General features: G+C 42.9%; 1 protein-coding gene across 1 annotated transcript in view; it reads left to right on the forward strand.

Annotated features, from left to right (window-relative positions):
• Positions 1–12,898, forward strand: part of RP2 (RP2 activator of ARL3 GTPase) — a gene marked incomplete at both ends in the record, with an annotated part of 50,090 nt that overhangs the window by 19,219 nt on the left and 17,973 nt on the right. The window contains one exon of the mRNA XM_080719109.1: positions 1,019–1,133. Within this exon, the coding sequence (XP_080575235.1) occupies positions 1,019–1,133 (115 nt within the window). The remainder of the gene's footprint in view (positions 1–1,018; positions 1,134–12,898) is intronic.

The following is a 12,898-nucleotide window of genomic DNA, read 5'->3' on the forward strand; positions in this document are numbered from 1 at the left end:
AAGTTGATGAGAGTCTCATTGCATGCTGAGACTGTCTCTGAACCTGCTATCCTTCTGTCTCAGTCTCCCAGATACTAGAATTACGGGAGTGTGCCACCACACCTGGCCCACATTTGACTCTAATCTTAACAGCAGGCAATCCTTACCCAGAACCACCCATCTAGAAGAAGGAATCTTGTATATTTAAGAACCTTAATTAGAGTTAAAACTAAAACAAAAATCAGCATACTATGGCATATTTTTCTTTTTCTTTCTTTCTCTTTTTTTTTATTTATTTTTTATTTTTTGGTGGTACTGGGGTTCCTGGAAGCCCTTCTACCTCCGGGCTACACTCCCAGACCTATTTTTACATTTTTATTTGGAAACAGGGTCTCCTAAGCCAGCGCGCGCGGCTGGCTTCGAACCTGCGCGATCCTCCTGTCTCTGCCTCCCAAGCGCGGGGATTACAAGCGCGCGCCACCACGCCCGGCTATGGCACATTTTTTATGGTACTGGGGATTGGACTCAGGGGCATCTACCTCTAAGCTACACTCCCAGTCCTGTTTTATTGTTTATTTTAAAACAGGGTCTCACCAAGTTATGGAGGGCCTCATGAAGTACCCAAGGCTGTCCGCGAACCACGATCCTCCTGTCTAAGTCTCCCAAGGACTGGGATTATAAGTGTGAGCCACCATGCCCAGCTGTATGTCACATTTTATACAGAAAAATGCTTGAAAAAGAGCTGGGGTGGTGGTGAATATCTGTAATCCAGTACTCGGGTAGCTAAGTCAAGAGGCTCCTAGGGTCAGGGCAGCCTCTATACCTTAGTAAGACCGTTTCAAAATAAGAAAGAAGGGCTGGGGGTACCGCTCAGAGCTTGAATTCTCCTGGGTTTAATCTTTAGTATGAAAGGAAGGAAGGAAGGAAGGAAGGAAGGAAGGAAGGAAGGAAGGAAGGAAGGAGAAAAGAAAGGGGAAACGCTCAATAGGAAAATGTCTCTAACGTTCTTAAAATTTAAATGAAACTTTATTTTTCACAGATGGTTGGGAAAAGCTTTTCTCTAGTTCAGACAAAGGAGGTGACCATGAAGCCTGAGGACGCCCAAAGGGTTTTTCGGGAAAAAGCCGCTGACTTCCTTCCACTTCTGAACAAAGGTACCTTCCAGATGGTTGCCCTGCTCCGGTAGTTACTTTCTGAACATGTCGATTTTATCTACTCTAAACATTTTTCTTACACCGCCTTTGTTGTTTTCTCATTCCGTCTATTTTTTTGTTATTAATGTTCAGAACTGTCAAAGTTTCACATTCAAGAATGTGTAACTATACAGGGGTGTAGACTACAAATGAGGCGGCAGATTTTTCTGTGTTCTGTGTTCTTCTTAGTCCTTAAGTCTTATGTTATTATTATGTATTTTGTTATTTTAAATTATTATTTTATTATTGTTGTGCCTTTGACTGTAATGAATGAACAGTTCATATTCCCTGCCTAGAGTTGCAAAGTTCTTGATAAAGACTTGCTTTACAATTCACAGTAGCCAAATTATCATTATTATTATTATTATTATTATTATTATTATTACGGGTCTAGGGATGGAACCCAGGGCCATTTGACCTCCGAGCTACCCTGCCTGCTCTGTTTTTTATTCTTTATTTTGAAACAGGGTCTCCCTGAGTCGCAGAGGGCCTCACTAAGCAGCTGAGGCTGTCCGCGAACCGCGATCCTCTGGTCTCAGCCTCCCGAATGCTGGGATGACAAGCGTGCGCCACCACGCCCGGCTCACAGTAGCCAAATTATGGAGCCAGCCTAGGTGTCCATCAACAAATGAATGGATTATGAAATTATAGGCTCTACACACAATGAAATTCTATTCAGCCATAAAGAAGGATACAATTATGTCGTCTGTAGGAAACTGGATGAAAGTAGGCACTATTATGTTGAGATCAGCCCGTCTCAAAAAGTCAAGGGCCATATGTTTTCTCTCATATGTGGAAGTTAGGGAGATTTGGGGAAACCAAAGGGGACTCCCAACAAACAACCCCCAGCGGAGTGATGGAGGGGATCCAGGGGAGGAAGGCAGGTCGGAGAGGGAGCTGTGATGAAGGAAACACTTCAGTAGGTATGATGCGCACACAGCACTATCGCAGCTATCTCAGTACCTGTGCCGGGAAGGGGAGGGGGAGGGGAGCGCAGCAAGTGTCTCTGTGGCTCTGAACTTCATAATTATGTGTGATTACAGTGCATCACTAAAAATGAAAGCGCTATCAAAGTAAGAAAACTTAATTTTTTAAAAAAGATGTGCTTTGACCATACTAAAAAAGAAATAAGAAATTTAAAGTGGTATACTATTTTATGTACGTAATGATCATTTAACTTACCATGTAGAATTAGTTTCCCCAATGAGTGAATGCTACCAATACATTTTCTTTTTATTTATTTATTTATTTTTGTGGTATTGGGGTTTGAACCCAGCAGCATTCTACTGCTGAGCGATACCCCCAGCCCTATTTTTTTATTCTTTCTTTTGAAACAGGGTCTCACTGAGTTGCAGAGGGCCTCACTAAGTAGCTGAGGCTGTCTGCCAACCAAGATCCTCCTGTCTCAGCCTCCCGAATGCTGGGATTACGAGCGTGCGCCACCACGCCCGGCTTAAATAACAATTTAAGCAGTGCAAGAGAGGAACTGGAGTCTGTGAGCCTTCCTGATGGGGTGCTGTCTGCCTATCTGTATTTGGAGGTCTACTGATTCTATAGGGCAGAGTATTATTTATCAGTTTAGAGCAGAGATATTGTTTGCTCAGAGTTCATTAGGCTTTTCATTATTATTATTTTTTTTTGGTACTGGAGATTGAACCCAGGGGCAATCCCCAGTACCAAAAAACCAGAACCCTGGCATGTGCCACCACACCAGGCTACATTTATATACTCTTTATGTGTAAATAAATTGTAGTAAGCCAGGCGTGGCGGTGCACATTTGTCATCCCAGTACTTGGGAGGCTGAGACAGGAGGATTGCAGGTTTGAGGACAGCAGTAAGTAGTGGGACTCTCATCAGCCTAGCAACACCTTGTTTTTAAATAAAAATAAAATAGGGCTGGAGGTGTAGCTCAGAGGTAGAATGCCCCAGTGTTCAATCCCCAGTACCACAAAAATAAATAAATAATAGTAAATGCCAAAAACATGTATGAAAGTGTTGGAAGAATGTTAGAATAATTTTAATAAATAATGCTGGGTGTAACTCGGCTGTTATGCATTAACATAGTATTTCATATATTATTTTGCTTGTTTGTTTTGCGGGTTTAGAAATGGAACCCAGGGGCATTCAACTTCCAAGCTACACCCCTACCCTATTTTTTATTCATTATTTTGAAACAGGGTCTCATTAAGTTGTGAGGGGCCTCACTAAGTAGCTGAGTCTGTCCGCGAACCGCGATCCTCCTGTCTCAGCCTCCCAAATGCTGGGATTACAGGTGTGTGCCGCCACTCCCGGCTCATATATTATTTTATATCTTTACTTACTACAAACTAGTGCAGGAATCTACCTCCGAATGTGTGTATGTCTCTGTGTTTGTGTATATATAATTATGACCTGGCCCCTAAGTTGTCATCACCTCGACATTGGAACATCCAAATAGAACGTTGAAAATGAACCTTTAAACTCTTGATTCCATTTATGGAATCAAGTAAAAGTGTAATGGGCATCTTAAAGTGTGAGGGTTAGGAATGAAGTGGCCATGTGAGTATGTCCAAATCAATGACTTATAGCTGTGTGTTGGCACCACCTGTAATCCCAGTACTTGGGAGGCTGAGACAGGAAGATCACAGGTTCGAGGCCAGCCTCAGCAAGTTAGTGAGACCTTCTGCAACCTTGTGAGACCTTGTTTTAAAATAAAAAATGATACGAGGAACTCCAGGTAAAAAAGGAGATCCTATAGAGGAGCAAACAAGGCAACCTGAGGGGATGGGAGGGGGGAAGAAGAAAACTATCTAAAGCACATGATGTACATAAAAAAATATATATCGATGTCAGTCACTAAGCCAAGCATGGAGGGAGAGAAGGGGAGGGAATGGGATGGGCAGGGGGCAGGATGTAAGGGGGGGATGGGTGCATATATATCTACACAAGCTTTTTATCCCATTAAGAGGTATGAATTCAATGCACCAATAAAAACAAATAAAAATTAAAGGCAAAAAAAATGAAGTAGTGATGGGGGTTTAGCTTGGAGGTAGAATGCCTCTGGGTTCAATCCCTAGTACCAAAGCAAAAAAATTATGATTTATGTACTTATATGATATTAGTGAAGTCGTATCATAGAATTGCTTGAACCTAAACAATATTATCTGCATTTAAGTAGCAGAATGTTTTGCATGGAACTAGAATTTCAGGAAATAAACATCATATAAACAAGACTGAAAAAGCCAGAGATGCCCAGAGAAATTGCTCAAAGACTGATGAGAGCCAGACTCGGTGGCACACTCCTGTAATGCGAGTACCTGAGAGGCTAAGAAAAGAGGATTGCAGGTCTGGGCCAGCCTCAACAACTTAGGGAGACTTTCAGCAATATAGTGAGACCCTGTTTCAAAATTAAAAGGCTGGGGAGGGAGTTCCGTGGTAAGCTGCCCCTGGGTTTGATCCTCAGTACCTGAAAAAAAAAAATACCCCACATCACCTGGGAAGTATTCTTGCCAAAAGTATTTAACTTGAATGTAATTGAGCCAAGACTTCACTTCTAGTTCATAGGAAGCAAAGGGAATCCAAAATAGAAGACATCCTATGAGACAGCTGGCTAGGTTTCTTCAGACATGTCATGGAAAACAAGAAAGACAGAGGAAGCTAGGTACGGTGGTGCCCGCTTGTAATCCCAGCATTTGGGAGGCTGAGACAGGAGGATCGCGGTTCGAAGCCAGCCTCAGCTGCTTAGTGAGGCCCTCTGCAACTGAGTGAGACCCGGTTTCCAAATAAAGAAGAAAAAATAGGTCTGGGAGCCGGGCGTGGTGGCGCACGCTCGTCATCCCAGCATTCGGGAGGCTGACACTGGAAGATCGCGGTTCGCGGACAGCCTCAGCTACTTGGTGAGGCCCTCTGCAACTCAGTGAGACCCGGTTTCAAAATAAAGAAGAAAAAATAGGGCAGAGGCTGTAGCTCGGAGGTCGAATGCCTCTGGGTTCCATTCCCAGATCCTCAAAAAAAAAATAGGTCTGGGGCTAATAAGTGATGTATGCATGTATGCCTCTACCATCTTGTACTCCGTTAAGATGTATGACTATAGTGCACCAATAAAAAAGAAATTAAGAAAAACAGGGATGTAGCTCAGAGGTAGAATGCCCTTGGGTTCGATCCCCAGTACCACACCAAAAACTGCATTGTTTCATGTGGAAGAGTGGGCCACCCGCCCCTGTAGATGTTCTAGTAGGAGCTGGGAAGACTGGGTCTTTATTGAAAGGTGGCCTCAGTCATTTTAAGGCAGAATTTCTCATCCTTGGTGCTCTTTGCATTGTGAGCTACAGAATTGTTGTTGTTGTTGTTGTGGGCAGCTGTCCTGTGCATTAGAGGGTTTTCAGAAGCATTTCTGGCCCCGTCCCACTAGATGCCAGCTGTTCCAGTTATAGCAACCAAAAATGTTTCCAGATACTGTCAAATGTCCTCTAGGGGGCATGACTGCTCCCAGTTGTAGGGCACAGCTCTAAGGGCCCACTCACTCCTCTGAACATTCACTTTTATGTTCGTTTACATTTCAGAGCCTCTATGTTTTCCTCCTCAGTTAAAGTGGTCACAGTTACTTTTATTTAATAAAGCTGTTTGACTGCTTAATAAGAGAACTCATTGTTTTCCGTTTTGAGAATCTTCCAAAGCCAAGTAGTTCTCAGAATCATCTAGGATACTTTTCAAAATAGAAATCTCTAACTTCTGCTCAGAAAAATGATTTAAAAATCTCTAAGATGTACCCTTAGAAAATGCATTTTTAATAGTTCCCAGATGGTTCTCAGGATTAGACTTAGGTTCCTTTGTTTAAGAGTGTCATTAGTTCTTTTTCCTTTTTTTTTTACTTGTTTGTTTGTTCATTTGTTTTGTGGTACCGAAGAGTGAACCCAGGGGTGTTCTATCTCCAAGCTATACCCCCAGCCCTATTTTATTTTTATTTGGAAACAGGGTCTCACTAAGTTGCTGAGGGTCTTGCTAAGTTGCTGAGGCTGGCCTCGAACCCAAGATCTCTTGTCTCAGCCTCCCAAGCACTGATATTACAGGCTTTTTATTTTATTTTTTAGTGGTGCTAGGGATGGAACCCAGGGGGATTCTACCTCTGAGCTACACCCTCAGCCCTATTTTTTATTTTGAAATAGGGTCTCACTGAGTTGCAAAGGGGCCTCACTAAGTAGCTGAGGCTGTCTGCGAACCACGATCCAACTTTCTCAACCCCCCAAATGCTGGGATTACAAGCACACCACTCCCGGCTATCCCTTATTTATTTATATAACCATCTACATCTATCACTGCTGACTCATAGCTGTGTATATTATTAATTGGGTTATATTCCAATACTGTGAAGTTGTTGCACTTTTAGTCATTGGAAGATTTTTTGTGTGTGTGTGGTACTGGGGGTGGAACCCAGAGGCTTTCTACCTCCGGGCTATACTCCCAGACCTATTTTATATTTTATTTGGAAACAGGGTCTCACTAAGTTGCTGAGAGCCTCACTAAGTAGCTGAGGCTGGCTTAGAACCTGCGTGATCCTCCTGTCTCAGCTTCCCAACCGCGGGGATTACAAGCGTGCGCCACCACACCCAACATTGAAAGATTTTTTTGTGGTGCTAGATATTGAACCCAGAGCTACACCCCAGCCACACACACACACACACACACACACTATATATATATATATATATATATATATATATATATATATATTTTTTTTTTTTTTTTTTTTTTTTTTGCAGGTCTGGGGATGGAACCCAGGGGCATTTGACCTCTGAGTTACACCCCCTGCCCAATTTTATAGTCTTTATTTTGAAACAGGGTCTCACTGAGTTGCAGAGGGCCTCACTAAGTAGCTGAGGCTGTCTGCGAACCGTGATCCTCCGGTCTCAGCCTCCCAAATGCTGGGATTACAAGCGTGCGCCACCACGTCCGGCTTCCTTTTTATTTTTTTATTTTGAAGTATTATCTACTAAGTTCCTGAGGAGATGGTAGAAAACGTCTGGGTTCAATCCCCAGTACCAAAAAGTATATTTATAACAGACATTTTGGTATGGACCTATCATCCCAGTACTTGAGAGTCTGAGACAGGATAACAGGTTTGAGGCCAGCACATGATAAGGTAGCAAGACTTTGTTACAAAATAAAAAATAAAATAAAGTCAGCTGGACTGATGTCATGCCCCTGTAATCCCAGTGCTTGGAAAGCTGACACAGGAGGATCTAAGGTTGAGGACGGCTTCAGCAAGTCGTGAGACACTTATCAACCTTGCAAAACCCTGTTTCAAAATAAAAAGGGAAGCTGAGTGTGGTTCTGCGTACCAGCCTGTAATCCTGGTACTTGGGAGGCAGAGACAGGAGAATCGAAAGTTTGAAACCAGCCTTGGCAGCTTAGCGAGACGCTGTTTTAAAAATAAAAAATAGCCGGGCGTGGTGGCGCACGCTTGTGATCCCCGCGCTTAGGAAGCGGAGACAGGAGGATCGCGCAGGTTCGAAGCCAGCCTCAGCTACTTGGTGAGGCTCTCAGCAACTTAGTGAGACCCTGTTTCCAAGTAAAATATAAAATAGGGCTGGGAGTATAGCCCAGAGGTAGAAAGCCCCTGGGTTCCACCCCCAGTACCACACACAAAAAAAATAGCCGGGTATGGTGGAGCACACTTGTAATCCCAGCATTTGGGAGGCTGAAACAGGAAGATCATGGTTTGGGGACAGCCTTAGCTACTACTTAGTGAGGCCCTTTGTAACTCAGTGAGACCCTTTATTCAAAATAAAGAATTTTTTTATTCTTTAAGTTGCTGAGAGCCTCACTAAGTAGCGGAGGCTGGCTTCGAACCTGCGCGATCCTCCTGTCTCCACCTCCTAAGCGCGGGGATTACAAGCGTGCGCCACCACGCCCGGCTTTATTCTTTATTTTGAAACAGGGTCTCACTAAGTTGTGGAGGGCCTCACTAAGTAGCTGAGGCTGGGATGGAGCTCAGAGGTAGAATGCCCCTGGGTTCCATCCCCTGTACTTCAATAAATAAATAAATAAAATAGGGCTGAAGGTGTAGCTCAGAAGTAGAATGCCCCTGGGTTCAGTCCTCAGTACCCACACACACAAATAAATAATAAATAAATAAATAAATAAATAGGACTAGGAATATAGCTTAGAAGTGGGATGCCCCTGGGTCCAATCCCTAGTCTCATGAAATGCAGTTATGATTCATCCACCTTGCTGAGTAAATTACTAAGTTGTTCCTCTTTATTGCTGAATAATATTCCTTGTAGGAATATACCACACTTGTTTATCCACTCACTTGTAGGACATTTGTGATTATTCCAGTTTTTGTCAATAGTGAATAAAGCTGCTACATACATTTGTGTGTAGGTTTTAGAGTATACCTAACTTTTGAAGGTGTTTGAGTGGAACTGTTGACTGGTATGATCAGTATATGTCTTAGCTTCATAAGAAACCACAAACTGCAGGGTGTGGTAGAAGCATATGACCGTAGTCCTAGCTACTTGGGAGGCTGAGGCAGGAGGATGGCTTGAGCTTAGGAGTTTGAAGTTAGCCAGGAAACACAGGGAGACCCTGCAACAACAAAAAGAGGGAAAGAAGGAAGGAATGGAGGAGAATGGAAGGAAAGTAGGAAGGAAAAGAAACCACCAAGCCGGGCGTGGTGGCGCACGCTTATAATCCCAGCATTTGGGAGGCTGACACCAGAGGATCGCAGTTCCCTGACAGCCTCAGCTACTTAGTGAGGCTCTCTGCAACTCAGTGAGACCCTGTTTCAAAATAAAGAGTAAAAAATAGGGCAGGGGGTGTAGCTTGGAGGTCAAATGCCCCTGGGTTCCATCCCCAGACCCGCAAAAAAAAAAAAAAAAGAAAAGAAAGAAAGAAAGCACCAAGCCCTCTCTTGCATTCCCATACGAATTCCTATTACTACCTAGCTTCTGTATATGAGTGAATATATATCCTTCACTCTCTGTGATAAGCTGATCTCACTTAACAGAATGTCCTTCAGGTCCATCCATTTTCCTGCAAATGAAGTAATTTTGTTCTTCCTTCTTTCTTTCCTTTTTTTTAATTTTTTTTTTTTTTTTTTTTGCTGGTTTGGGTATGGAACCAAGAGGCGTTTGACCTCCGAGCTACACCCCCAGCCCTATTTTTTATTCCTTATTTTGAAACCGGGTCTCACTGAGTTGCAGAGGGCCTCACTAAGTAGCTGAGGCTGTCCGCGAACCGCGATCCTCCAGTCTCAGCTTCCCAAATGCTGGGATTACAAGCGTGCGCCATCACACCCGGCTTGTTCTTCCTTATTTCTAACTAGAATTCTACTGTGTATTTCCCATAATTTTGTAATCCATTTATCTGTTGATGCACACCTAAATTGGTTCCATAATTTGGCTATGGTGAATTGTGCAGCTATAAACATAGATATGAGCCAGGCGTGGTGGAGCACACTTGTAATCCCAGCATTCGGGAGGCTGAGACAGGAGGATCGCGGTTCGCGGACAGCCTCAGCTATTTAGGTTCTCAGTAACTTAGTGAGACCCTGTTTCCAAATAAAAAATAAAATAGGTCTGGGGATATTGGCTGGAGGGAGAAGGCCCCTGGGTTCAATCCCCAGTAATGCCCCCCAAAAGCTGCTTCTTTGAGGTTATCAATAAAATGATAGACTTCATATGAAAACATACTGAACATCACTAATCGGCAGGGAAATGCAAATCATCTGGGGATGGAACCCAGAGACATTTGACCTCCGAGCTATACCCCCGTCCAATTTTTTATTTTTTATTTGGAAACAGGGTCTCACTGAGTTGGGGAGGGCCTCACTAAGTAGCTGAGGCTGTCCACGAACCTCCTGTATCAGCCTTCCAAATGCTGGGATTACAGTTGTGCACCACCACACCCTGCTTCCCAGCCCCATTTTTCATTCTAATTTTTGAACAGGGTCTCACTAAGCTGCAAAGGGCCTCACTAAGAAGCTGAGGCTGTCCGCGAACCACAATCCTCCTGTTTCAGCCTCCCGAATGCTGGGATTACCAGGTTGCATCACCACGCCCGGGTGTTTGTTGGGGTTTGTCTGTTCATTTGTTTGTTTATTTGCTTTTGTGGTACTGGAGATGGAACCCAGGGGCATTCTACCTCCAAGCTACATCCCCAGCCCTATTTTTTATTCTTTCTTTTGAAACAGGGTCTCACTGAGTTGCAAAGGCCTCACTAAGTAGTAGCTGAGGCTGTCCGCGAACCGCGATCCTCCAGTCTCAGCCTCCCAAATGCTGGGATTACAAGCGTGCGCCACTACATCTGACTATGTTGAGTTTTTAGTGTGCATAGATAATGCATTTTCTTGAATGCTTCTTCCTGCACTTATTTGTATGATCATATTTTTATTTATTTGTTCATTTATTCTGGTAAGTGACTTATTAATGTCTGAATGTTGAAACAACTTTGTATCCTTGAGATGAACATCATACATGGTGACCTATTCCTTTAATATATTGCTGGATTCGATTTGCATATATATACATATATAGGTATATGTGTGTATATTTTTTGTTTTTTGTTTTTGGTACCAGACCTTGTACATGCTAAGCACATACTTTCCTACTAGACAACACCTGCGGTCTGCTAATATTTTGTGAAGATTGTGTACCTTTGTTTATGAGGGATGTTGGTCTTTTACTTTTCTTTTGTACTACTAGGGATTGAACCCAGGAGCATTCCACCCCTCAGCTATACCCCCAGCCCTATTTTCATTTTTTAATTTGGAAAAAGAATCTTGCTTAGTAGCAGAGGCTGGTCTCAATCCTGCAATCTTCCTATCTCAGCCTCCCAAGTACTATGATTATAGGTATATGACAATGCACCTGGCTAGTTTTCTGTATGTGTGTTCATGTGTGTATATGTTACTAAGATTGCTGAATTATATGGTAATTATAGTTTTAATTTTTAAAAGAACTATTTTCTATAATGGCTATCCCAAATTACAGTCCCACCAACAGTGGGTTCTCTGTTCCACATGCTTACCAACATTTATCTCTTCTCGTGTGTGTGTGTGTGTGTGTGTGTGTGTGTGTGTGTGTTTGTGTATTACTGAGGATTGAACCCTGGAGCATTCTACCTCCAAGATATACCCCCAGCCCATTTTTCTATATTTTTTGTTTTGAAACAGGGTCTCACAAAGTTGCTGAGAGTTTTACTAAATGGCAGAGGCTGTCCTCGAACCTGTGATCCTCCTGTCTCAGCCTCCCGAGTACTGGGATTATAGGCATGTACCAGTACGCCAAAGTATCTCTTCTCTTTTTGATAAGAGCGTATTAACATGTGTGAGTTTTCACCTCACTGTAGTTTTGATTTGCATTTCCCTGCCAATTAGTGATGTTCAGTATGTTTTCATATGAAGTCTATCATTTTATTGATAACCTCAAAGAAGCAGCTTTTGGGGGGGCATTACTGGGGATTGAACCCAGGGGCCTTCTCCCTCCAGCCTATATCCCCAGACCTATTTTATTTTTTATTTGGAAACAGGGTCTCACTAAGTTACTGAGAACCTAAATAGCTGAGGCTGGCCACAAACCTGCAATCCTCCTGTCTGTGTCAGCCTTCCAAGAACTGGGATTTCAAATGTACACCACCACACCCGGCAAGAGTCAGTTTTTTGTTTCATTGATTTTCTCTATTGTTTTTCTTTTCAATTTCACTGATTTCTTTCTTTCTTTCCTTCTTAATTTTTCTTTTTTTTGGGGGGGGGATACTGAGAATGGAACCCAAGGGCATTCTACTTCTGAGCTATACCCCCAACCCTTTCTATTTTTTATTTTATTTTATTTTTGCAGGTCTGGGGATAGAACTCAGGGGCATTCTACCTCCAAGCTACACCCCCTGCCCTATTTTTTATTCTTTATTTTGAAACAGGGTCTCACTGAGTTGCAGAGGGCCTCACTAAGTAGCTGAAGCTGTCTGCGAACCGCGATCCTCCGGTCTCAGCCTCCCAAATGCTGGGATTACGAGTGTGCGCCATCACGCCTGGCTTTCTAATTTTTATTTTGAAACAGGATCTCACTAAGTTCCTGAGAACCTCACTACATTACGAAATCTGTCTTCAAACTTGAGATCTTCCTGCTACATCGGAATATGTGTAAAAGTATGAATACAGCATGGTTAACCTGGACCCTCATTGTTGGGAGGGGAAGGGGAGCAGGGGGGGGGCGGGGGGGCACCAGGCTCAGTCTGAAGGTATGCCAATTTCAATATGATCCACATAAAAATAAAATAAAATCTCTCAGAAATAAAACAAAGCAATTATAATTGAAAAAATAGATCTTCCTGTCTCGGCCTCTCAAGTACTGGGGTTACAGGTGTACACCCCCACAACCAGCTTATTTTTCTATTTTTTTTTTTTTTTGGTGGTACTGGGGGTGGAACCCAGGGGCTTTCTACCCCCGGGCTATACTCCCAGACCTATTTTCTATTTTATTTGGAAACAGGGTCTCACTAAGTTGCTGAGAGCCTCACTAAGTAGCTGAGGCTGGCTTCGAACCTGTGCGATCCTCCTCTCTCAGCCTCCCAAGTGCTGGGATTACAAGTGTGCGCCACCACGCTCAGCTTATTTTTCTAATTTTTATCATTCTAAAATAACTGACAGTTCAAAGTAATAATTATTTGGTGTTGATAGCATATGTAATAGTAAAATATGTAATAATGACACAATGATATGAAAAAAGTATTGAGAATATAATGTTACC

Source organism: Muscardinus avellanarius (assembly GCF_963383645.1).
Source record: "Muscardinus avellanarius genome assembly, chromosome: X".
Lineage (NCBI taxonomy): Eukaryota > Metazoa > Chordata > Mammalia > Rodentia > Gliridae > Muscardinus > Muscardinus avellanarius.